The sequence below is a fragment of the Struthio camelus genome, chromosome 1, assembly GCF_040807025.1.
Source record: "Struthio camelus isolate bStrCam1 chromosome 1, bStrCam1.hap1, whole genome shotgun sequence".
Classification (NCBI taxonomy): domain Eukaryota; kingdom Metazoa; phylum Chordata; class Aves; order Struthioniformes; family Struthionidae; genus Struthio; species Struthio camelus.
Genome location: NC_090942.1, coordinates 101,285,466 through 101,308,125, shown reverse-complemented (window position 1 = coordinate 101,308,125; position 22,660 = coordinate 101,285,466). Strand labels below are relative to the sequence as shown.

The following is a 22,660-nucleotide window of genomic DNA, read 5'->3' as shown; positions in this document are numbered from 1 at the left end:
TGATTGCTGGTGGGGAAGAGATGGCACGAACATATGACTTACTTTCTTCAGCTACAAACCTAAAGTAAAATATCTTATCTTCCCTTTTTGGAGTTATCCAGCCTCACTGAAGCTAGCATTTCTGTGGGGGTATCTAGCTAATAATTTCCCTTATTTTATTGCCAGATGACTGTCGATAGCCACCATAGCTGGACATTAGTTTCCCCTTCTGTGGAGTGTTGCACAAACAGGCAAGTGTTTGGCAGGTGAGGAGGATTAAGCAAAGGCTGTTGCCTCTGGATAAAGCTCTTGTTCCTGTTTCCAGTGCATTAATTTTTGAGTGGCAGCAATGGATTTCAGTGTTCTCAAGAGATTGTATCTTAGAGCCCAAGCCTGTGAAGCACTTTTATTACTTGTTGTTGTTAGTAATTCCACAGTTAAGGTTGAGGGTTTTTTCTTCCCTTAAGGTAGGGAAGGGTCATCTTTAATCTGAATGGAGAATAGAGCATGTTATCTGCAGTCTTAAAGACTTGCTTTTTGACAATGCAATTTCTTCTTGGAATCTGCAAATCTTTTAATTAGTCCGAGTTCAAATTAATTAAAAACTTTCATTTAGAGAATTAAGCATTTGTGTTTTTCACGAAGTTCTGAATGATCTTAATGGAATAAAGCAGGCACTTGAAACTTTCCATATAATTAAAATAATTGAAACATTGTGCCTGCATGTGTTTGAAGAAATCAGCTAGTAATTAAGCTAAGTGATTAGCAACTGCTGTATTTAATGTTATAATTATGTGTAGGGTACAGGCAGGCTGAAAATTCTTAAATAGGTCCACTGTGATATCAGAGATAATGAAACTTATCACTGTGCTTCTGCAGATAATTTGCCAGCAAGCACTTTACCGACTGAAACATCACTCTTACGGGGAGAAAGGGCACATGTACACTTTCACTAGTGGATTAACTGTGCTGCCTAGCTTTAGTCTTTAAAGGTTGAATGGTTTAACGGTTGAGTAGCTTGCATATTACTGTATGAATTGTCCTTCCTACCACTGAAATCTTGGCTGCTGGTGGAAACAAGGCAGAACCACAGAGAACACCAAAAGTTTGGTGCTGGCAGGGCTTGGAGACTGGGTTCTCCATACCCTTGCTTTGCACAAGATTTGCCTACTAAGGAAGCCCAAAGCCGACAGCTGTGCTGCAAGTTAAAAGCTAGAGCCATGAGCAGATTTGGGAGCTTTTGTTGCAGGTCTGCAAAGTTGTTGCAAGCCTCCTTAGAGGAACGGCAATCGGGAGTTGTCTTGTGCTTGCCCAGCATACCAGTAAGTCTCCCCTTAAAATAGCACCCTGATATTTGGGGCTCGGCTTCCTCAGAGTGCTGGAAACCTCAGGCAGGAGCCCCAGCCAGTGGTCCTTGCTTGCGGTCCACATGGCCTTTCTAAAGCGGGAACCTCTCAGAGAAAAAGAAACCTGTTAAAATAAGTCAGTGCTGAAGATTGCTAACTCGGGGGCTTCAGAAAGGTGAAATTAGCTTTAAAAGAAGCAAGGAATGCAAATACTTAAATGCCTTAATCACAGTCTGTCCTCACTGTACACCAATGCTAAGACTGCTTAACTGCCTTAACTGTATGTTTCTTACTTTAATTTATTCAGATTTTTTTTTTATCTAATCTCTTAACTTCCTGGATCAGTGATGTTTGCTTTTAGGATAATGGCAGCATCCTTGTCATATCTTTTTTCCTCCTGCAATTCTATTCCTAAAGTGAGATTCATCTCATCTTAGATGAATATGTAAATACCAGATTGGATTTACTTAGACTGACTGAAATACTATCTGTGCAGGAGAATGGGATATCTTGAGTGTACTTGAATTTTTAATATTAATGATCTGTGACTATCATCACTTTCTGTAAGACTTTCAACTTTTGTGGGTTTGTGGTTTTTTTTTTTTTTTTTTTTTTAAGGGCCCTAATCCTTTCTGGCTTGCAAGATACTCTCTTAAAGTGTTGGACTCTTTTTTTTTTTTTTTTTTTTTTTTAAGGTATTTGAGGTCTGTAAAGAAGTTCTGATGGATGTGACAACTGCTGAATCTTGAGAATGCTAAATCAAGATGTCAGTGTTTAATATGTTTTGCCAGGCTGTAAAAACATCCAAGGTGATGGTAAGAAGAAAGTAAGGAATAAAGGAAGATGGAAACAACCTCTGATTATTCTTCCTTGCCCATGTTTGGTTGTCTTTTTGCTTTCTAAATGCAGCGCTGCGAGTGATGAACTCTCCTGGTGTTCTCCTCATGCCATGCACTTCCAAGTCCAAAAAGCAAACAGTGTGCAGCTTCCAGACTGTCTTGCCTTATTTGAGGGAAGGGAGAGAAAGGAGCTGATGCTGAGGAATGTTATGAAGACATTAAATGATTGAATGTCTGTCACTTGGCTTGCTCTTTGAGTGCATGGAGTTGAGTGGCTTTCACAGCTGGCTGACTGTCCTCACGCCTCCTCTCCTGTCTTAGCCTGTTGTTGCAGAAGGTGGACACAAACCCTATTTAGTGGAAAGAGCACTGCACAAAACATCTTTCCTTTGCTAATACCTTTTTATTTCTGGCTGTGATAACAGGGTTAGGATAGAGATAGGCAGCTGGATTAAGGCAGGCGCTGCTGCTTCCCAAAGCCTGGTTATTGTGAACGTCTTGAACGGTCCTTTTGTAAGTTATGGCTTTATCAGTGTCTTAGGGTCAGAGGTCTGGCGCTCGACTCAGCAGAGCCCCGTGTGACATGTCACATGTAACAGCTAGCAAATAGACCATAAGATGGGAAATAAGAGGAAAGGGAGGAAGAATTTGTGTAACTTGCCCTTTTGCAATCTCGCTTTCATAACTTTTTATAGAAGTGAGCACTTGTATTATCGTTTATAATACCTGCTAAAACAAAACTTGAAGCTGCGTCCTTTCTGGCTCAGAAAGTAACTATTTTCTGTCTTGTTTGAAAGCTACACATACGGTGTGGTCAGTAAGAGCTGTTTGCATAGCATAGGCACAGGACAAAACTGCTGCCCGTCATTGGAATCTCTCTTAAGCAGTTTGTTTTTATTATTTTTATGGAAGAGATATATCTTCCTGCCTTGTGATTCCTTCTCTTGTTGAAATAAACTATACTGTGTGGTCTCGCATTACAATTTGTGGGCCCCCCCTCAACCGCTAAGGCACACAAACGTGACGTGATGTTAGTAGTTCACACTGAAGCTAAAAGGATTTCCATATGATATCAACAAAAGCAATAGAAATTGTAGTAGTTCTGGTGTGAGCTAGGGATATTTTTCTGGTTACTAGCTGCAAGAAGCTAAAAGATGAAGTTTTTTGTGTCTAGTGAAGAATGACTCCAGTTTTTCTGAGGTGTAACTTGAGATGTAGAGGCTATTGGCATTATTTTTGAATGTATTTTGCCTATTCTGTTTTGAACAATAATGCCACTCCGTGCTGTTGCTCCTTATACTTTCAGTGTCTAAAATCTCTCTCATGTCTTGATTGTTGTCCTCACTTCAGTCTAAATTAGTCTGCCAAAAATAGCTTGCCTTCAGTTCTTACATGGATGCCTCGCACAGAGAAAACAGTGGGAATTAAATGTCTTATTGTTTACATGGATTTAGCCCTTACCTTTGCTTCAATCAGTTTCCTTTTTCTAGAAAAGTATCAATTTCTGTATCACTTTTTTTTTTTTTTTTAAGATAGATACATTGCAGGATCTTGAGGCACAAAGGTGTCAGCAATGTATGAGTGAAGGTATGCAAATCAAGCCAGAAGTGCAATGGCAATCATCTGCACTTAAGCTCAGCACTTCCTTATCTGGGGTTCTGGTGCATGTTTGGGTGAGCATGGGAGGTTGGTGTGATTTTTTTTTTTTTTTTTTTCTGCTTTGGAAAATCCTTGTTTCTCAATTGCAGCACGATGAAAAGGATGAGAGTTTCTACCAGGACCGATACATCCTAACAGGCAAGAAGCACAAAAATCTAGCTTAAAAATTTTATTTTTCCTCTTTTTAATAGCATATTTTTGTACTCCAAGCTAGCCCACATTTTTGTCAGAGTTCTGTGTCAAATATTGCAGCTAAACCTTCTGCTGCACATCTTGATTATCTGAAAAATTTCAGTCATAATTACTATATACATATACATCTTTCTATATATATATATACACACACACATCTTTCTATAGATAGATATATAAAAATGTTATTTTCTTGCCTTGCAAGATTTGTTGTTAGGCTCCCATTCTCCCCTCTGACAGTGGCAAGGCACAGGAGCCTGACCCCAGAGCAGGATTTGGAGAGGTGAGATGTATAACCGTTGGCTTCCACATGGGCATTACAGCAACAGCTCTTAAATCAAAACTATTCTGAAATGCTCTTCTGGTGAATGGTTGAGCTGTTGGTGAGACGTTTCTGTGGGAAACACTTGTTAAATTTTCCATCAAAACTCACTCAAAGGAAAGCCTTGGGTTTTGAGCTAACAAGTTATTTGACAGGACCACCAGCCCACTCGAGTTGTTTGGTATTTTTATGCTGTTGAGCCTACCGGTATTTAAAGTGAAGCTTCAGAGGCACCCACTGAGGCAGCGCATGTTTTATGTTCTTGCTCAGTGTCTACAGCAATCTGCCTGTACATCATCATACCAGATGCATTATTTCTTTCCTTCTTTCCCTTTTCTTTTCTAGATCCATTGTGTGAGACTAAAGTGCCTAAAATCATCCATGTGGCAGGTTGCTTTGGCTTTGTGTAATAAATCTTAAGTGTATCACTTGATTTTTGTTTTTCCCTTCCCCAACATCTGCTTCATTTTTTCCGCTATGAAGACATAATATGTATTTCAATTACAAAAAAGACATTTGAAATCAGTTCTCTTACAGAAGGATAAGCTGCTGGTGGGGAGCCTATTTAACTCTAAAGGGGATTATGCATCTAGCCTGACTGGAAATCTCAGGTGCCTCTCTCCAAAGGACTCTGTGTGCCCAAGGTGGTAGTTCTGGGCTGCAGCTTGGCCCCTTCTCACTGTGACCCTCCTGACCCTCTCTGCCTTAACTACTGGTGGCTCGGTGCATCGCTCTCTGCTTTGTACTCAAACTGCAAGGAAGCAGTATGCACTTGTAGCAGGTTGGCATGCTGGAGCTCAAGATTTCCTCCTTTCTGGCCTTACCCTGTCATACCTTTTTAGCAACTAATTTGATTTTAGATGTGATGTGCTCATTCAGGAAAATGTAAATGCCCTATGCAGAAAAAAGGCCGAACTTGAGGTTCTACTTTGCAGCGTTTCCTTGCAATTTGGATGCTTTGCTGGTGGTGGTATTTCAGCTCTAGTTTAAACCTGTATGTTTTCATGATGCTGAACCTGGGTAGTAAGGAGGCTTTTTGAAGCCTGGCAAATGTGAAAGGGAGTGTTGCGGAGGTGGAATCGGCTATGGCCGGGTTGCTGTGCAGCACAAATTCCCAGGATCAGTTCTGCAGGTCTCCAAGGGAAAAGCTCATTTTTATCTAATATTAAGCTATAAGCGTGGGAGATGAGATTTGCGTGTGTGTGTATATATATATATGCTTATACACACGCATGTGTGTGCAGGCACACACATGCTGTTATAAATACATATACATTTATGCACACACACACACACCAGCCAGTTGCTCCAGAACATTAGCACTGCGGGGAAGGATGTCATGTCCATGTTTGGAGGTGCTGATGCTTGTTGTCAGTGAAGTTTAAGGACATTAGAACAGGTGAAAAGCACAGACACATGCTTTCTCTAGCTCATGGCGGAAAGCAATTCCTCTGGAAATAGGAGTTAAACTGGGCTTGTTTTTTCAGGATACCTCACTGCCTGAGCTTCCTGGCTGAGGTGATCAGCTTGGCATAGCTGCACTTGGGAAGATGCAGTATCTTGCCTTTACTTACAGATTGTAAATACTGAAAAATCATAGCTTCCTTCTTGCAATGACAGCAGTAAAAAAAGATGATTAGCAAGGACTGTACCTCACTCTGCCCATGCCTGAGAGAAAGGCTTTCAATACTTGAAGCTGAAGTACAAAAAAGACTTAAAACAACAAAGGCAGTTTGTCAGGAAGAAGCTTGGCGCCAAGAGCTGGGCTATGTTGTGTTTGAGGGCCTCAAAGTGTTTTAGGGCAGTGCTGCGTATCGAAAAGGGAAATGTGGTTTGCAGACTGCTTGAGCAGGGAGTATATCGTAGTTATGGGCCGAAGTAGGGGTAATGGTGTCCCTGTCTTCTGAGCTAGGTTGTGTAATACAGACCCCAGGGATAAAATTATGGATTTTTGTTTTTTGTATTGATCGAGGCTGAAGTATGGCTGACTAACTTCAGAAGGCCATAATAAAACTGGTGAATGGGCTACAGCAATTCTAATGAAATACTGCACAAATAAATGCTTAGTTAATGAATACCGAAAAGAATAACCTAGCCTGCTTGCATGAATTATTAGGGTCTTTAACCCCCTACCTTTCCCCAGGGGTTACAGGTAAAGTAGAACAGTTTTAAGGGGAGGAGGAAGAAAGCTCTCACTGAGGGCAATTAAAATGGCAGGATGTACAAGCGGTTACGAAAAGGGTGCCCAGCAAACCCGAAAACATGTCATTGCCCGGTCCCTGACCCGACCGGCAGGTTAGGACACCCAGAACTATTGGAGATCCCCAAACTTCCCTTGGGGGAAATAGGGCAACGCCAGCTCTTAGGGAGAGGGAAGAGCGTTTTTCGCCTTCCTCTTTCCCCTAGGGCCGCGAGCCAGGCCGCCGTGGACGCGGCGGCTCGCGCCGAGCTGTCAGCCTCGCTGCCAGGGGCTGAGCTCTTGCCCATTAAAGCCCTGACCCTACTGAAACGGTCTGCAGATACCGTGAAGATCGAATGTCAGCGGGGCAGAGGGGCTAGCGACGGCTCCCACGTGTTTATCCTCCCGGCCTGGGCGAGGAAGGGAGCGTGCCGCCTGGCGCGGGATAACAGGCCGGCGGCGGGTTGGGGCTGGGGCGGGGGGTACCCGCTGAAAGCGCCGCCGCGGCACGAACGCCTCTGCGCCGTGCGAAGCTCATAAAGCCAGGCCGCTCTCCTCGGCCGCTTGCGCCTGTTAAATCTCCGCCGTCACCGGCGACTTTAAGCTCCCCAAAGCGGGGAGAGGCATTGGGTTTCAGGCGTCTGCATACTGATGGCAACAGATCACAGCTTTCAGCGGTTTAAAAAGTACTTTAAAAATGCTTGGGGGGGGGGGGAGGGCCCTGAGAAATTATTTCCTCAGACGCGTTTGTGTAGAAGCAGATGGTCTCCGAACAGATCTTCAAATTTCCTTTATACTGCGGCGGTAAACTTGCATGCCCCACTGGAGCTGCCAGTAAAGACTTAAATGGGGGACGCTGTTTACAATGATCTTTGAAGAAAGGAGCACGAGCAGAAGTTTCTGATAGCTCTTCAGGTGGTGGACCTTTGTGTCCATAACCTAACGTGTGCCCTGGAGCGGGGCAAGCACGAGGGCGTGCAAAATCCAGAAAAACTCTACTTCTAATCACGTCAATCTAGCCATTGGAAACGTACTTTAAATGTGCTGTTCAGTGCCAGTTTTCTCATCTTTTAGGGGTGTTGCAGAGTGCAACTATCTTTAAAGCTAAGCTCCTCTCCCCCTCCAGTTTCTCCTTGGGACCCCAGCCACTTGAATTAAACCATGATTCTTTGCAGGAGAAAATATATCGGGCCGTACAGAACGGGCTTGGAAGTTCCCATTTTATTTCCCTTGAAACTTCCCGTGTGGATGACCTTTTTTCCTCTTTCAAAGAGCAGCCTGGCTAGTTCACCTTAACTCTTTCCCGTTTGTGCTTTAAATACAGAGTTCGGCAACAAGGAGGCAGTGACCAGGCAACCCTAAGGTAAATGGCAAGTCCTCAGTCTCTTCAGTTACGGTCGCTTAGGTGCATCGAGCTAAGGGATACTCTTTGTTTGCTTATGAAGGAGTCCAGAGGATCACGACTTGGAGGACGTTTTTTCCAAACATCTGTTTTGTGAAATAGCGTCCCTCTAGCTCATGGATCTTGCTTTTCAGGCATGCCAGGATATTAAAGTGCACGCTGTGTGAAGAATATTCTAAAGATTAGATTTTGTCAAAAGAGTTGATTGGTTGTTTGCTTTTTTTTTTTTTCCTCTCAAGAAAATAGAGAGGCCTTGGAAAGGGGCTTTCACAGATCCAAGATGCCAACTTTCCTAAATAAGACCACAATATTGACATTATCTGTGTCTGGAACAGATACATGTTTTTGCATTCTTTTCCAATATGTAATGTTATTAAAAATAGGTTAGTCATAAGGGCTTCTTATCAAAGTTCCTGGTTTCCCCAGAAACGGTGACCAGCATTAACCTTTCTAAAAGTAGCCCCTGCGAGAGACAAATGTCTTTGCTTGTCACTGTTGCAAATTTAATCTAGGGAAAATGTGCTGTGTATTCTGGTTCATATTAGAACAAAGCAAATAGACTCCACAAAGGCAGGAATAACAGATGTGCAGTGGCAATTCATGTTAGGCTGGCAAGGAAAATTGATCATGTTTGACCCAGTACTGTCTGTGTCACTTTCCAAGTGACTCAAATGTGGAAAGCTCATTGGCATCAGCTGCTAAAACAGTTGTTTGCAGCCCCAAAAAAGAAAATGAAGGCATGGGGGAGAGAGATTGTAGTGCTCGTGCAGGGTTGACAAAAGCCGAATATTTGCAGCACAGAAAACATGTAAGTGGTAACAGAATATTTATAAAAGATGCTTTCTTCCAAGCCAAGTAGGTAGTAATGGTAATACTGTGTCTAGAAATAAAGCTACTGGCAGAGTGAGAAAGGAGCAGGAGGGACAGAGTGGGAGTGCACTATATCCTTGTGGTGTGAAATAATCATATTCTCAGTCTTCAGCCACAGATGAACAGAATCCGTAAATCCAAGTGTGGCAATCTGCCTTGTTCTGGATTACGTGGTCAGGAGCTGCTCCTTGAGCTCTGCAGAAGCATTCCTTATTCACAGAAACAGCCTATGCCAAGATCACTAGCTCTGTTTTGCTTGTAGCCAGATGCAACATAAAGGTGAAGCATCGTGTACTGGAGCCACCTGAGAGAGGTGGGAACAGATAAGGAAACCATTGCTACATTTTTGTCCTCAGTTCAGTTTACCAGAAGCCTCTAAGGAGGTGATTCAGCTCTGCTGCAAGTTTCTGTCAGTGATCTCAGGCAATTTTCTCACTCCCCCCCCCTCCCCACCCCAACCTCTCTGTCTTGCCTGCGAATCTGTAGTGATGCTTATTTAAACGGAAAAAAACCCTCACTGCAGTCTTACAGAGCAGGTGGGTTAAATCATACATCAGAATACATCCCTGCTGGAGGGCACGGAGCATCTCTAAAGCAGCAGGCCGGGAAGGGTTGGAAGCGATCCTGAGTTAAGGAAAGTGAGAGAAGAGCGTAACAGCCAGTCAGGCACAGGGGAGTAACATGCACGGTTCCTTTTCTTGCTCAAGCACAGGTTCCTTGTGCAGATGTGTCCCAACAGCACAGGGCACTGAGGCTCTTGCCTCTAGCTTTAACAAAGGATCCTCTCCTCAACTGAAATCCGTCTGGAGGTGGGCATGACTCCAGCCAAGGGGGGTAGCGATTCTCTGTCACTTGGTAGTGTTCGCTGAAGACTAAAAATACAACGTTAGTGAAGCACTCAGATCCTCAGACTGGCTGCATCAATCTCCTGTCTTTCAGTATCACTTCTACAAATCCCTCCCTTTCTTACAAACCTGCTTTGTCTGTGCAACCTGTTGCTGTCCAGTCATCAGCACAACAGCTTTAAAAATAGCAGATTCAGTATGCAAACATTTTTATTCTTGTCTGGTCACAAACCAAGCCACTTGCTCCTGTGGGTATCTAAGAATTTGATGAAGCTATGGGTAAGCTGCCTCCCTCCTCCCCCTTGCTTCCTAGGAATAGAGTTTTTCTATAGCCCTAGTATATCGTCCTCCCTTGTGGCCAGCTAGCATTGTCCACGATATTTATTTTCCTTTATGTTTGTATATATAGTTCCTGCTGGAGCCAAAGGAAGTCTATATGTTTACCTATGCTGGTAAAACCAAATCTGTCTGGATGCGTCAGTTGTTTTACTATTTATGGGCTGAAATGAAAGGAGACCTGAGCTACTTATGGCATTTCTTTTATAGGAAAAACGAGTTTACGAGGAGAAGGCCAGATATTGCCCAAGCTCAGTCTCAAAAATGAGTTTCCTGAAGCAAAGCAGTTGCTAAAATTGAGGCCTACTTTATTCATTATCTACAAGTCCCTTTCCAGACAGAATCAATGTATTCTTAAATTTCTCTTCATTCTTGCCGTTTTCATAACCTGGGGAATGCCTGTGTAGTCCAAACCTGAGTCTGTGGACTCAGTTTTGCTTCTGTGGGACCAAGGAAGGGGGTTCGAGGTGCTGGACTGCGACTTGAGATCTCTCATCCTGGCTTTGTTGCTTGAGGACATCATTCAACTTGCTTAACCGGGTTCCCTTGGGAATCACTTGTCCCTTGTGCAAGAAGCTTTGATTTCCCCTTTCTAGGGGGATTGCATCTGAATGGTCCAAATTCTTCCCCGCTTCCCTCTCCCCAAGCCCAGCCAAAGGTAATTAAATTCTTGGGCACAAAGAAAAGAAATACTTGCCCCTGTGAAAACACAGCGCGGAAGCAGGAGAAGTTTCTTCCATGAAGTCATGGAGCAAGAATGAGGTGGCGAGGGGAAGCGCGCGAGGAGCCCGGCGCTCCCACCGGCATTCCTGCCCTCCCCCTGCGCCCAGCCGCACGTGTTCCCCGCACCGGCCTTGTCTCCTCGTCGGGGAGCCGGCTGACAAATATAGTCACAAAGGGAAGCTGCTGATGCCTTTAAAAAGCTATCAGCGGTGACCTTGAGATAGGTGTATATAAAGCCTGGGCTGGGCCGGGCTGTGGTACTTCCCGTGTGCTCGCCAGGGTGAGTACCGACCTCTCTCGTTCCTGTGTGCGTGTTGCTGGCCGTGCTCTAACGCTTTACCGCGCTTTTCATGTCACTCACGGCTTAAGATTTCAGCAGTGAGTTCACTAAACATGTAACACTGCTAGTCCTAGGATGCGGTTTGAATGCTAGGATGGCAAATAACACCTTTCCTCAGCCAAGACGTTTATGAGAGCGGCAAGTCCCTTGTGATCACGCAGCTGAGCGGCCAGTGCGTGCAAGCTGTGGTTTCTGTCCTCTGCAAGAGATGACAAATTATACAGTTGGCTGTTTTAAGTGCTGCAAGGAGTTATTGGATCCGAACTGAGCTGCAGGAACGATTGGGTTCCCTTTCAAAGGTGTGCGATGCCTGCTCTCGTGGCTCTCGCAGACGGGCTAGGTGTGCTGCGCGAGCTCTTCCAGCAGCCGCAGCAAGGAATGATGAGGTCCCTGCTTGCCAGGTTTGAATCCACCACCGAACTGGTAGTGGTGGTCCTGAGCGTGCCACTTACTTTTCTGTAACTATACAGCTTTTCTGCAGGGCGGAGGTGCTTTCAAGGATCTTCCAAAGTTCACATGCAAACGCAGGCTCTTTTTGCCGTAAGTTGGGGCAGACCAAAAGGAAAATCAAGGTGTTTATTTTTTGCCTTGTATTTCCTGACTATGCTACCTTTTTAAAAATAATTCTATGACTGTAGACTCTTTCAATTTTTTGTATCTTGCAATGAGTTTCCCTTATTGACTGCTCTATACCTACAGGCTGGGTGCTTCCTGGGCTCCCATCTCTGTCTTCAGCAATCTTTGTACGCTTGGAGTTAGAAAAGAAGGATTCTCTCCTAGCTGAAGGAGAGCTTCTTTACACCATAACATGCTTGCCATAATGGTTGGCCCTGAATATATATTTAAAAAAAAAAAAAAAAAGAAAAGAATCCCCCCCAAGAGAAGGTAATAGCTGGGCAGCTGCCCCTAAGAAGTCTATAAATGGAGCAAAACCATGCAAAAACAAACAGTTTAGAACAATCTAATGTATATTTGGACTTGTGAGAATCTGTCCCAAGTCCTCGAGACTAATGCTGGAGTGGCTCCTATTCTATTTGCACTTGTGATGTGAAACAACACTTGCATGCTCTCCTGCTACTCTGTTTAGATGTATGAACTGATGCAATTTCACTGCTCTGCCAGTGCTAAGACAGATCCCCTGCTGCCATCACGTCACACCTGTGCTGCCTGAGGGAGAGACTTTGCTGTGCTAGTTCTCAGTTCTCTCTGCAGCTGAGATTTCTGGTCAGCTCCCACCCTGTTAAAATAATTGGTGTTAATTGTGCTTGTGTAGGCTCTTACTCTTCAGAAAGAAAGAAGAAGTTAAGGCTAGTTCTGGGGAATAAAGATTTTTTTTTTTTTTGGTGCTACAGGAACAAAACTGTAGATCTGTAGTTTGTGCTGCAACCCAGGGGAGTGCGAAGGACGTAAAGCATTTGGTAGCTTTGCCGCCTTTCGGCTTTGCGTTCCCCAGGAGAAATGTGCTGAAAAAACTGCCCCTGCTGATGAAGAGCTGTTGTCAGTGCATGGATTTTGTTAGAAATATGAAAATGAAACTAAATTAAAAAAGACGACAGCATCTGTTTTGATAGGGATCTTGAAAGTTTGTCCGCTTGCTCTGCATGTGGCACAAAAAATAAAATGAGGAAAGAGGTAATATCTGCGGATCACTTGCGCAGCTTTGAATAGTAAATGGTAAATCAGTTTGAATGGAAAAAAAAAAGTCTAAGGAAATTCTGTTAATTCTGGGGGAGGTGAAAACCTTTTGGCAGTGGGACTTTGAAACAAATTCCCTGGATAGCACCATGAGCAAGAATACTTCACGCATTGCGGGGTGTGTGTGTGTATACACACGTGCATATACAGTCACACATTAAAATGTGCGTATTTGTGTATGTATATATAAAATTTGTTTTTATAATCATTATAGAGAGTAAGCCATAAGTATATAGCAATCAGATCAGTTCCTAGTAAAAAGTGATCGATTTCACCGGTATTCAGTACAGCTTAATTTGGCCTACTTGTAAAATTCTGCATCTTTAAAAAAAAGTATGGTCGTGTAAGTAAATATAGTCAGGACATAGCTGTTTGAAGGGTAATTTTTCTTTGAGACCGCAGGGTGAGTTTAAAAAGTTTTCATTACATAAAGCGCTGCTGACTTGAGCTGATTTTCCAAACAATAAAACTAAGACTGTGATGAGATAACCAATCAGCTCCTTAGCGCTTGGCAGTACAAACCCAGCAAATGGGTCTCGCTCACGCAGGAGTACCCTGCTATTTCTTTCTTGATAAAAGGCTCCTAGATACCATGGCCTTGTCATCTGGGAAAACAAGCGTAGATATTATGCTGGACTAAAAAGCCCAAATCGATCCAGAAAGCTCCCAAGCCTCGGCACCAACGCTGTGGTGGCTGCGCAGGGATACCCACGCCGGTGCATTCGGAGGTCCCAGAGCCCGGGGAGCTGTGCCAGCCGCCTCAGTCCTGATTTCCCACAGGGCTAACTCACACGGTCAGAGGGCTGCGCTGGAGGTAGCTGAGCTATCCCCAGCTGCTTTGCCAGCCTGGCCTGATGCAGGGGCAGGTACGCTTCCCAGAGCTGCGCTAAGCGGCGTTAAGCACGGCCTGTAACAATTTTGAGCTTGCAGCGGGGAGTTCAAGAAAACGCCTGCCTGGGCTGGCATGCGAAGGGGACCTGTGGCACCAGCCAAGGTGATGTGCCGGAGCGCTCCAGACAGCAGCGCCAGCTCCCGGGGGATGTGAAAGGGGGCAGGACAGGCCACTGCTAAGTGGTGTTCAAAACCATAGCTCCAAACGGTTCCTTTTATCAATGGCTCTTAAGCACCGTTTGTGCCATAAGGAAGAGATTAAACTATCCCACGGGGGTAACTCTGATCCGTGTCAGGGTTTTGAACCACGCAGGATCTGACTGACTTTGACTAAGGCAGGGTCAGCGAAGGGTTTGACTGAGGCTGCAATATAGCCTTAAATCCGTGTTAGATATTTACATTTGAAATTAGTCATTGCTTTTACTGCAGCCACCTGACCCGTGGTGCTGGGTGTTTTGTGTTGCATCTGATGGATCAAAAAATAGATTTCTTGTTTTTCCTCCCCCTTTTTTTGGTAGACCAGGTCCCTTTCTTTCGTCTTCTTGGGCTGTGCTACCTTGAACTCTTGCCAAGATGATGGACATGACGGAATTCGGGGAGGCTGCTCCCTTCCTCCGAAAGAGCGAAAGGGAGCTGATGATGCTCCAAACTGTTGCCTTTGATGGTGAGTTGCCTTATCTTTCATGCTGCCAGTGGCTGGCTAGCCTGAATAAGGGCTGCATCCATAGCATGGCTGTGGAGATACAAAGCCAGTCAGGCTGCAAAAACCTGTGTTGTCACTGCTATGCGGTTGCCGTTGTTTGAGGTATAGTTTAGTCAAGCTTGGATTTCTTTATTCCCCAAGGCAATAAAAAGCCCTCAGGTAGCGTTAGTTAGAAAATAATAATAGTGTGTTTATATTATCTTAGTTAATTTATTATTTACTAATATTAATTTATATAAGTTTAACTTAAAGTAATTAACTAGATTTGGACGTTATATATATATATTGAACTATTCTGCTAAAGTAGAGATTGCTCCTTTTTCTTTGCCCATTTGAGAGAAAGATGCTGCACGCTGATGTTCCCATAATGAAAAAAATTCTGTGGCACGACTAGATGTCTCTAGATACATCGTATCTGTACACCTGCTGGATTTGCCCTCTGTATGATAATCTATGATCTTAGATTCTAGCTTTCCGCAAGTTAATTTTCACGAAATGGATCCATGTGAGCTTTGAGATGTAATAGTAATTATAAATACATCAACAAACACTATAATAGATTATTCTAATAGCTGCTATTACAAGCAAGCCACCTAAAATCCAGTGCAGCTACTCCAAGCTTCTAAAAAGAAACAAACATACCTCAGTGCAGAGTTATTAATACTACTGTTCTTCAAGATAAACTTTAGAAGAACGTGCAGAAATAAGGTTAAATCTGATAGCAGGCAGGCAAAAAACGTGGGCTGTATTCCTCATTCGCACAGCAATTTTGGGTATGACTTTTGGCAAATAGCTTAATTTGGGCTTGGCTCTCAGTTCCTCGGTCTGCACGCTGATGATGTTTATGAATTTCCCATGGAGGCTGAGGCTTAGCCAGCTTTTGTGAAATATTTTGACACCTTGTGCTGGAAGGCTCTGAGGATGCCAAGCTGTAATTTCAAAGGAGATACAACATTTGGGAGTCCTATATCTTCTGTTTTGGCATGCAGCTCCCAAAGTATCGCAGACTTGTTATGGCCCCAGGGGTTTTGCGTGCTTGGAAAAGTAACCTTTAGCAATCTCGCTTCCAGTTGGGCGTGGTGTTACTATCGGACTGAAGACTGAACCCTATCTATCTCCTTAATTTCACAGGGAAGAAGAAATGTTGGGTTCCTGATGAAAAGAAAGCTTATGTGGAGGCTGAAATTACAGAATCCAGCGGTGGTAAAGTGACCGTTGAGACCACAGATGGAAGGGTACAAAACCTTTTTTATCTGACTAGTGACTAATGACACTGAAGCTAAGCTCCAGAAAACATAAGCAGTGTTACCTGAGTCAAACCGTTCATGAAACAGGCTGTGAATGAGAAGCCTTGATGACATATGAATATGACATGTGAAAAACAACCACGGGAAAATAAAAGCACAGTTGAATCTAACAGTGTGTCAATCACTGCAGAGCAGTTGGCAATCTGTTAGCAGAGGTATGCAACCAGCCAGTTCTGGTTTTGATCCCACAGGGAGAAACGAGGAGACAGTAGTAAAATCCCATGCTGCAGTCAGCACGTTTCACAGTTGTACAGTTATACTCCTTATTTTAATCACCGCAGCCTTCCCCTCATTCTTCTGATATCTGTGAGAGCAAATGGTATTACGCGTGTCTGAGCTGAAGAATTTCCCCTTTGCAAGGAAAATATGTTCTCCTGTAAGGTGTGTGCAGCAACACAGGATCTTAGCGTTTTTCACTGGTGTCGTTCTTACCTGTCTTTGCAGATCGTAACTGTAAAAGAAGATGACGTGCAGTCGATGAACCCACCTAAATTTGACATGATTGAGGATATGGCTATGCTGACCCATCTGAATGAGGCGTCGGTGCTGTACAATCTGAGAAAGCGCTACAGCAACTGGATGATTTATGTAAGCGTCATTACTTGGTATATTTAGAAATCCGCATTCCAAACGCTGTGATGTTTGACCGTGTTGTGCTCTTCGTATTCATTTTACAACTTTGATATGCCACAGAATTGAGTCTTGCACATTTTTTTTAGGAAAACATTGCTTGAGGTTGATTTGCATCTGAATACAGACAGACAAAAGTGAATGAGTAGGATGATGTTCTTGTTCTCGGTTTTTGCTTATTTATCTTGGAAAGTGGTAACATTGGATATATTCTGCAGTTAAAGCCTTCTGGAGACCTAGTTTCTTTTCTCCACTCGTACTATTAATCTGTGTTATTACTAGCCGTGGAAATTTCCTTGTTAAAAAACAATGCCACAGGCTTAGAGTACATGTAAAACTTCTTTTAAGTATGAGCTTTTCTATCTTTAGTTCCCTTCATTTTCAGTGCTGATATCTATCCTGTGTTGCTCTGGACTCTTTCCTTGCTCTGCATCTTCCTCAAGAAAGCAGTAGTATAATTTCTGTCAGCACCAAAACAGGCTTCAGTAGCATCTAATTTCATGAGGCCAAGGTTTGCCCTAAGTTTGCGGTTCCAGTTGTGTCCAAAGTTAGTAAGAAAGTTAGTGAGAGCAATGTGTGTATTTTCTAGTCAGTCTCTATTCTGTTGGTGTTTTTTTTGTTTTTGTTTTTTTTTATCAGAAGAGGAAACCACCATTTTCTCACTGAAATTCCAATCATCATATACTTTCTGAATAAATCCAATAGCCCCTGTATGGACCTGTAGGGCCTTAAAGCATAGCTTTGTCTTGGAGGTTTGAACAATGAAGTTTGTCATCTTGCCTTACTCCAGTTATGAGTCCACTGTTTTTTGGTTTTGTTCTTTTTCCCTTGTAGAAAGTTCTACTCTTATTAAAGACTTGAGGACTCATGCAAAAGCCATTGTGTAGCAGGTCCTCATGCCATATTTAGGAAAAGGCCCTTGCATTTCACCCAAAGCTTTTAGAATGTAATTGAGCTCATTAATCAACACGCAGGTGGTGCTTCTGCCCATACCAACCCATACCTGGGATTCTCTGAAGGCTTCTCTTTCAGCCCGGACTAAGTACCTGAAAAGTACCAATTCCTCAAATCTGTAGCTGGAAACTCATTCTTCCTCAGAATTACTAGGCCATAGCTAATAAATGTAGATAGCCCAAAGAATGATTATGCAGATAGGTTTTTACCAACTATGTTTCTTCAAAAGCTGAAAATGCTCTGCGGCTTTGGAAATAACACTATGAAGTTCTTTCTTCTTTGAACATCCAACTGAAATTTGCCTCCACGTGCTCACATCAAATTAATAATGGGAGGCTGTTTCTCCCAAATTTCCTTTCCTAAGAATGGATTTCAGATAGGAAAGCTGCAGCTTCTCTTTCCTCTGTAATTCCTATTTTCAAGAGGAAAGGACTCTTGTAGGGGAACAAGGCAAAAAGCTTGGACCCAGAAGGAGGTCTGTGCTGCTGCTTTGTTCTGCTGAAGAAACTGTTCCTGCTTGCCTGGCGTCTTGAAAATATTTTCCCCTCTGGAAAACTGTTTAATGCCCGTTATTTTAATATCCTTTATTGCCAATAGGAAGCACGTGGCAGATCAGTGACTTTAGCAATACCTGTTAAAGGCATGATATAAAATCAGAGAGGTATTCATTTTTGAAACTGGCAAACATCACTTCCTGCTTGGTTGACTGAGATTTTTTTTTTTGTTATTCTTTTAGATTTTTTTTTCACTCTTGTTTTGGGTCCCTTTCTAGACCTATTCAGGTTTATTCTGTGTGACTATAAATCCCTACAAGTGGTTGCCTGTCTACAAGGCAGAGGTGGTTGCTGCATACAAGGGCAAGAGGCGCTCGGAGGCTCCTCCTCACATCTTCTCCATCGCTGATAACGCATACCATGACATGCTGCGTAGTAAGTAGCACCATTTGCTTTCAAATTTGGTTTCATTTCATTTAGCCTACATGAGCGATATGGGATAGAGCTTCATGAAAGCATTTACAATGCAAGCCCTAGGCACCAAACGTGCAAATACTCCACTAGGAATGGGAGCTTAGGATTCTGCACCATTTATTTTATTTTATTTTATTTTTCTCTCACTGTTCCTGTGGTAGTTCTGATAACAGTAAGCTCTGGGCACTGTTTATCTGTAAGGCATACAGTTCCTAGCTGTCTGGACTGGGATCATCCCTCAAGGTTTGTAATTGAAATGGGCTAGCCTGTAGAAAGGCTACAAGTATGTTCTCAGCCTTAAAAACAGTTTTATTGTCAGTTTATGCTCGGTGTTCTGATGCTCTGAAGTTACCTGCGTTCGTGAAAAGCAGATGTTAAACTTGCCTATTCAAATATTTCTGAAGAGGTGGCATCCTCATTTGAGATGGCTCAGTATCTGGTGAATTAATGTAAAGCCATTTCAAACTCTTCTGCCGTAGTTTTAACCCAGAGGCAATTAAAAAAAAAAAAAAAAGGAGGATCTGATAGTATTTGTTGTAATATTTGCGTGAATGAAGAACTTAAAGCCAGCTCTCCAGGCTGCTGCGTGCACGTAATTTGCTCGAACCTGATATGGCTCTGTGCATCAGTATTGCACTGACTGCCCTGGGGTCCTGGCACTGACTGTGTGGGAATCAACTCTGGATTTCTGTGAGAAATCTTCTTGTCCTGACCCTCAAGTCACTGGAAAGAGAGTTAATCAGCAGAGGGCAGCAGTGATGCACTTACACCAGGTCCTACAAGGTAGCAGGGATAAATGCCGAAGAGAATTAGGGGGATGCATGCTGCTGCCACCCAGCTTTAATAGTATGGGAAGACTCACAGCTGTGAGGGGGCAGAAGTGGCCGGGGGAAAGGGGTATCCTGATGTAAATGGGGCTGCAAAGAGACACTGTTTTGTCAGATAAGAGTGGAATGTGGCCAGGTTGGGCCAAATTAACCCTTGACGTAACCTGTTGTGACCAGTGGAATTAGAAAAGTACAGAGGAATTTAGCCTCAGTGGTTTGGGAAGTTGTTCTCGTTTCAGCATTTGCTTAATAATATGTTATGGTTGCAAAGTGTTGTTATAAATACTTGTTTATGCTCAAGTCTTTAACAAGAGGGAGAATATAAAACTTTGGCTCAGCAGTGCATTTAGCAAACAAAGAGTAAACATATATAGACAGGAACAGACTGTGAACAAACAGTGGGTTGGTCCAGTAATGCAGGAGCAGAAGGGTCAGATGTAAGCAAAGCCATATTTGGGAGTCAGAAAATAAACATTTTGCTGACAGGAAATTATTTCCAGTTATTACAGTTTCCCAGAAACATGGGACTGTTCCTAACTGGCACATTTTTAATACTGACTCGAAAAAAATGTAGAGGAGGATTCAGGGCAGGGGTAGAACTTGCACTGCTGGGGGTTGGAGTAGATTATACTTACTTTTATCTTTCCATCTCTGCTTCTTATGATTCTTTCCTATCCTCTCGGGAGTGATTCTGGAACAGTAGATACTGATTTGCAGTGATAATAAGCAATTTGTGCAGCCTACTGACTTTGCCTCATTCACTTGCCTCTTTCCTTTTTCTCCTCAGATCGGGAAAACCAGTCTATGCTGATCACGTAAGTATTTGTTTTGACTGATTTGCCACTCTACTGTTGCAAAAAAGAACCTTTAAAAAGAATGAAAAAAAAATCTACTGACGTACAAGTTTGCTGGTGAAAGCCCAGCTAAATTGTCTGGAGCTTGATCCAAGTCAAGTAACTGGCCTTTTGGATATCAGGGTGACACTGAGCCCCATGGGAAAGGAGTGGCTAAGGGTCTGATGGGGCTGGCCTGTTTTCTGATCCCCGTTCAGTGTTTGTTCTACGTGCATAAAGAAGCAGCTTGTTCCAGGGCTGTCCTTGCTGTGTGTGCCTGGTTTGCATACAGATGACCCTTTCTCAGTGTGGTTGCCCTTGCCGCAAAAAAAATTTAAGAGCATTAGGTACACAATTGAATGTAACAAGGGAGATGACCAAGGCAGCAAAGAAGAGGCACATCACTTGCAGGCAAGCATAAAAGATGGAGAGTTGGGTGTATCTGTCTCTTTACACTGTTCTCATGTGCTCCTGGATAATGTTGGGAAAGCACAGCAGCTTTTCTGAGTGTTTTCCAATTCATTAGCCATACATAGCTCAGTTCCTGAGTCTGCTTGTTTCTACTAAGACTTCATGCCCTTAAAGGAAGTGCAATGTACTGTGAGGTTTTTTTTAATTAGATTTCTGAGCCCAGTCACAAGAAGAATTAGTAGCTATTAGCACAGGCATTCACCTCTGTTTATTCAGTCAATTTGATGCAATTTCCACCGAAATAACCAAACAACAGCTTGCGGAAATCACTGTCAGCATCTTAGAGAAGCACCTGTGCAGAGGGAGAAGCTGGTGGGACTGGCAGGAGAAAGGATGAATTGCAGCTGGTTGAGCAACTTTGCTTTTCCCTTTTGTCTTCCCTCAGCGGAGAATCCGGTGCTGGCAAGACTGTCAACACGAAACGTGTCATTCAGTACTTTGCCACAGTGGCAGCCCTGGGTGAACCTGGTAAAAAGAGTGTGAGTCCGCCAGTGGCTGTTTCATTTCATACTTCCAAGATTTTTCTATTGCGTACAACTAACCTCACAAGTCTGTATCCAAAATACTAGATCATGTGCTACACCTGGATAGACACAGTTAAAAAAAGTACTTTCTCCCTTAACTTTGGGAAAAGGCACTGATGCTGTTGTAAATGGCAGCATCGAGTCCGTGCTAATCTGAAGGTAGAAGCCAAAGCAGTTCTGAAGCTGCTGTGCTCCAGGTGGAGCAGCCAAACCACTCGTGATTTTGAACAATGGCTTGTTGCTCCTTCTCTTTTTCTAGGAGTTTTAGTTTTGGCAAGTGTTAAATCTGTTCGCAAAGCTGGTCAAAAGGTGGGGAGTCTTAGAGGATTTAAAAAATTCATGGATTTTTTTTCACAGGAAAAGTAGTGTTCAGAAGCATAGCTTTCTCATCAAAATGCCTGTTTTGTTGAAAAGCTTTTGTGTCCACAAAAAAAGGAATGTTTGGACAAGAGATTTTCAATCAGCTTTTCTGTATTTCCCTTTGGATAAGTGCTGTTCTACTTGTAAGTGCACTCTAAAGGTTACAACGAATATTGTATTCATGTCACTTTTTATCTTGTACTGCTATGAGCTATTCAGTAAGTGTTTCGTTGCATTTAGAGGCTCAATGCACTTCTACGGCAAATTAAATGATTCCTATGAACTCTACGTACGAGGTCAAAATTTCAGCCAGCCTGAGATTCACTAAAAATCAGATGTGCTCATGGAATAACTATGCAAATAATAGATATACCAGTTGGAAGCTTTTCCTGGTAGTTTGTCAGCTGAGGTTACATCTTATCCTCATTATTCATCCCTTTTTAAAAATAATCTGAAAGCTCAAGTGCAGCAAGATCTAGTAATCTAAAGCTTGTCTGTTTGCATTTATGCCCTCTCATTCTCATCACCCAGTACCAGCCTCTTTTCTGTGTCCGGTTTGTCTTTTGGTTTCTTGTGGAACACGTCTAGAGCAAAACCAGGCAGACGTTTGGACGTCTTGGTAAAAATATTGGACATATTGGTAAAAATAACAAGCTGGCTAGGAACAGCACTTGGCTGTTTTGTGATGTGCAGGGAACACAAAGTAACAGCTGCAGCTTTTTCTTGAAGTCATCTTCAAGAAATCCTATTGCTTGCTATGTTGGCGCCAGCTTGATCTCTAACCTTGCTAATCTTTATCTACTCTGTGATGTCCTTCATGTTAGTACTCACGTTCTGTTTCTTTCCTTTTTTCTTCTGTTCCTCTTCTGCAGCCAGCTACCAAAACCGGGGTAAGTAGGCAGCTTCACTATTTTATCTTTTCCGTGTGCAAATGGTACTGAGCTCTGCTGACGGATTTCGTGAACCTCAGCATTTCTTTTCCTGTGGTTCCCCAGCAGAAGTGTCCCCCTGGGGCCCAAGCTGTTCAAGTAGTTTAGTTCAGCAGACTGAAGTTGGTGGGAGTGGCAGCTAATCTCTGAAAATGCCAGACCTTAGGAGCTCTGAGTGCTTTCAAAACTAATGCATTTCTGTTTAGTGCTTGTCACTTTCTTCAATAGCCTCTTCCCTACACACCTGCGCTTGGATGTCCCCATGCACTCATTGAAAGATATGGTTGCTTCATTTATATGCAGATGGCATAAAATATAAAATCCACAAAGCAAAACAGCAGAGAGCAGCTGAACGTTTGAGGCTTTTTCAGCACTCGTTACTGACTGCCAATGCTGCCGTTAGGCTGCTCCCGCTGTGCCTACCCGTAGTGAGGAGCTAAATCACTTTGCTCTCGATAGTTCTCACTATAAGTGAAATGCATGGCTGTTATAGTTGCCAGCTGAATTTTTATCCTGCAGGTTTCTCAGTAGTGTTT

The 22,660-nt window shown here is 43.1% G+C and overlaps 1 protein-coding gene across 4 annotated transcripts in view; it reads left to right on the top strand.

The window, feature by feature from the left end:
* The first annotated feature begins 14,141 nt into the window (after positions 1–14,141).
* MYH15 (myosin heavy chain 15) overlaps positions 14,142–22,660 on the top strand; it is a 47,736-nt gene continuing 39,217 nt past the window's right edge. For 2 of the 4 annotated variants that reach the window (XM_068908054.1, XM_009675078.2), the window contains exons 1-7: positions 14,142–14,282; positions 15,453–15,556; positions 16,073–16,216; positions 17,985–18,141; positions 19,795–19,822; positions 20,697–20,790; positions 22,068–22,085. In XM_068908054.1, the coding sequence (XP_068764155.1) occupies positions 14,192–14,282; positions 15,453–15,556; positions 16,073–16,216; positions 17,985–18,141; positions 19,795–19,822; positions 20,697–20,790; positions 22,068–22,085 (636 nt within the window). In that variant the 5' untranslated portion in view covers positions 14,142–14,191. Of the gene's footprint in view, positions 14,283–15,452; positions 15,557–15,830; positions 15,948–16,072; positions 16,217–17,984; positions 18,142–19,794; positions 19,823–20,696; positions 20,791–22,067; positions 22,086–22,660 lie in introns of those variants that run through there. The other 2 variants (XM_068908064.1, XM_068908067.1) reach the window with 2 other exon arrangements.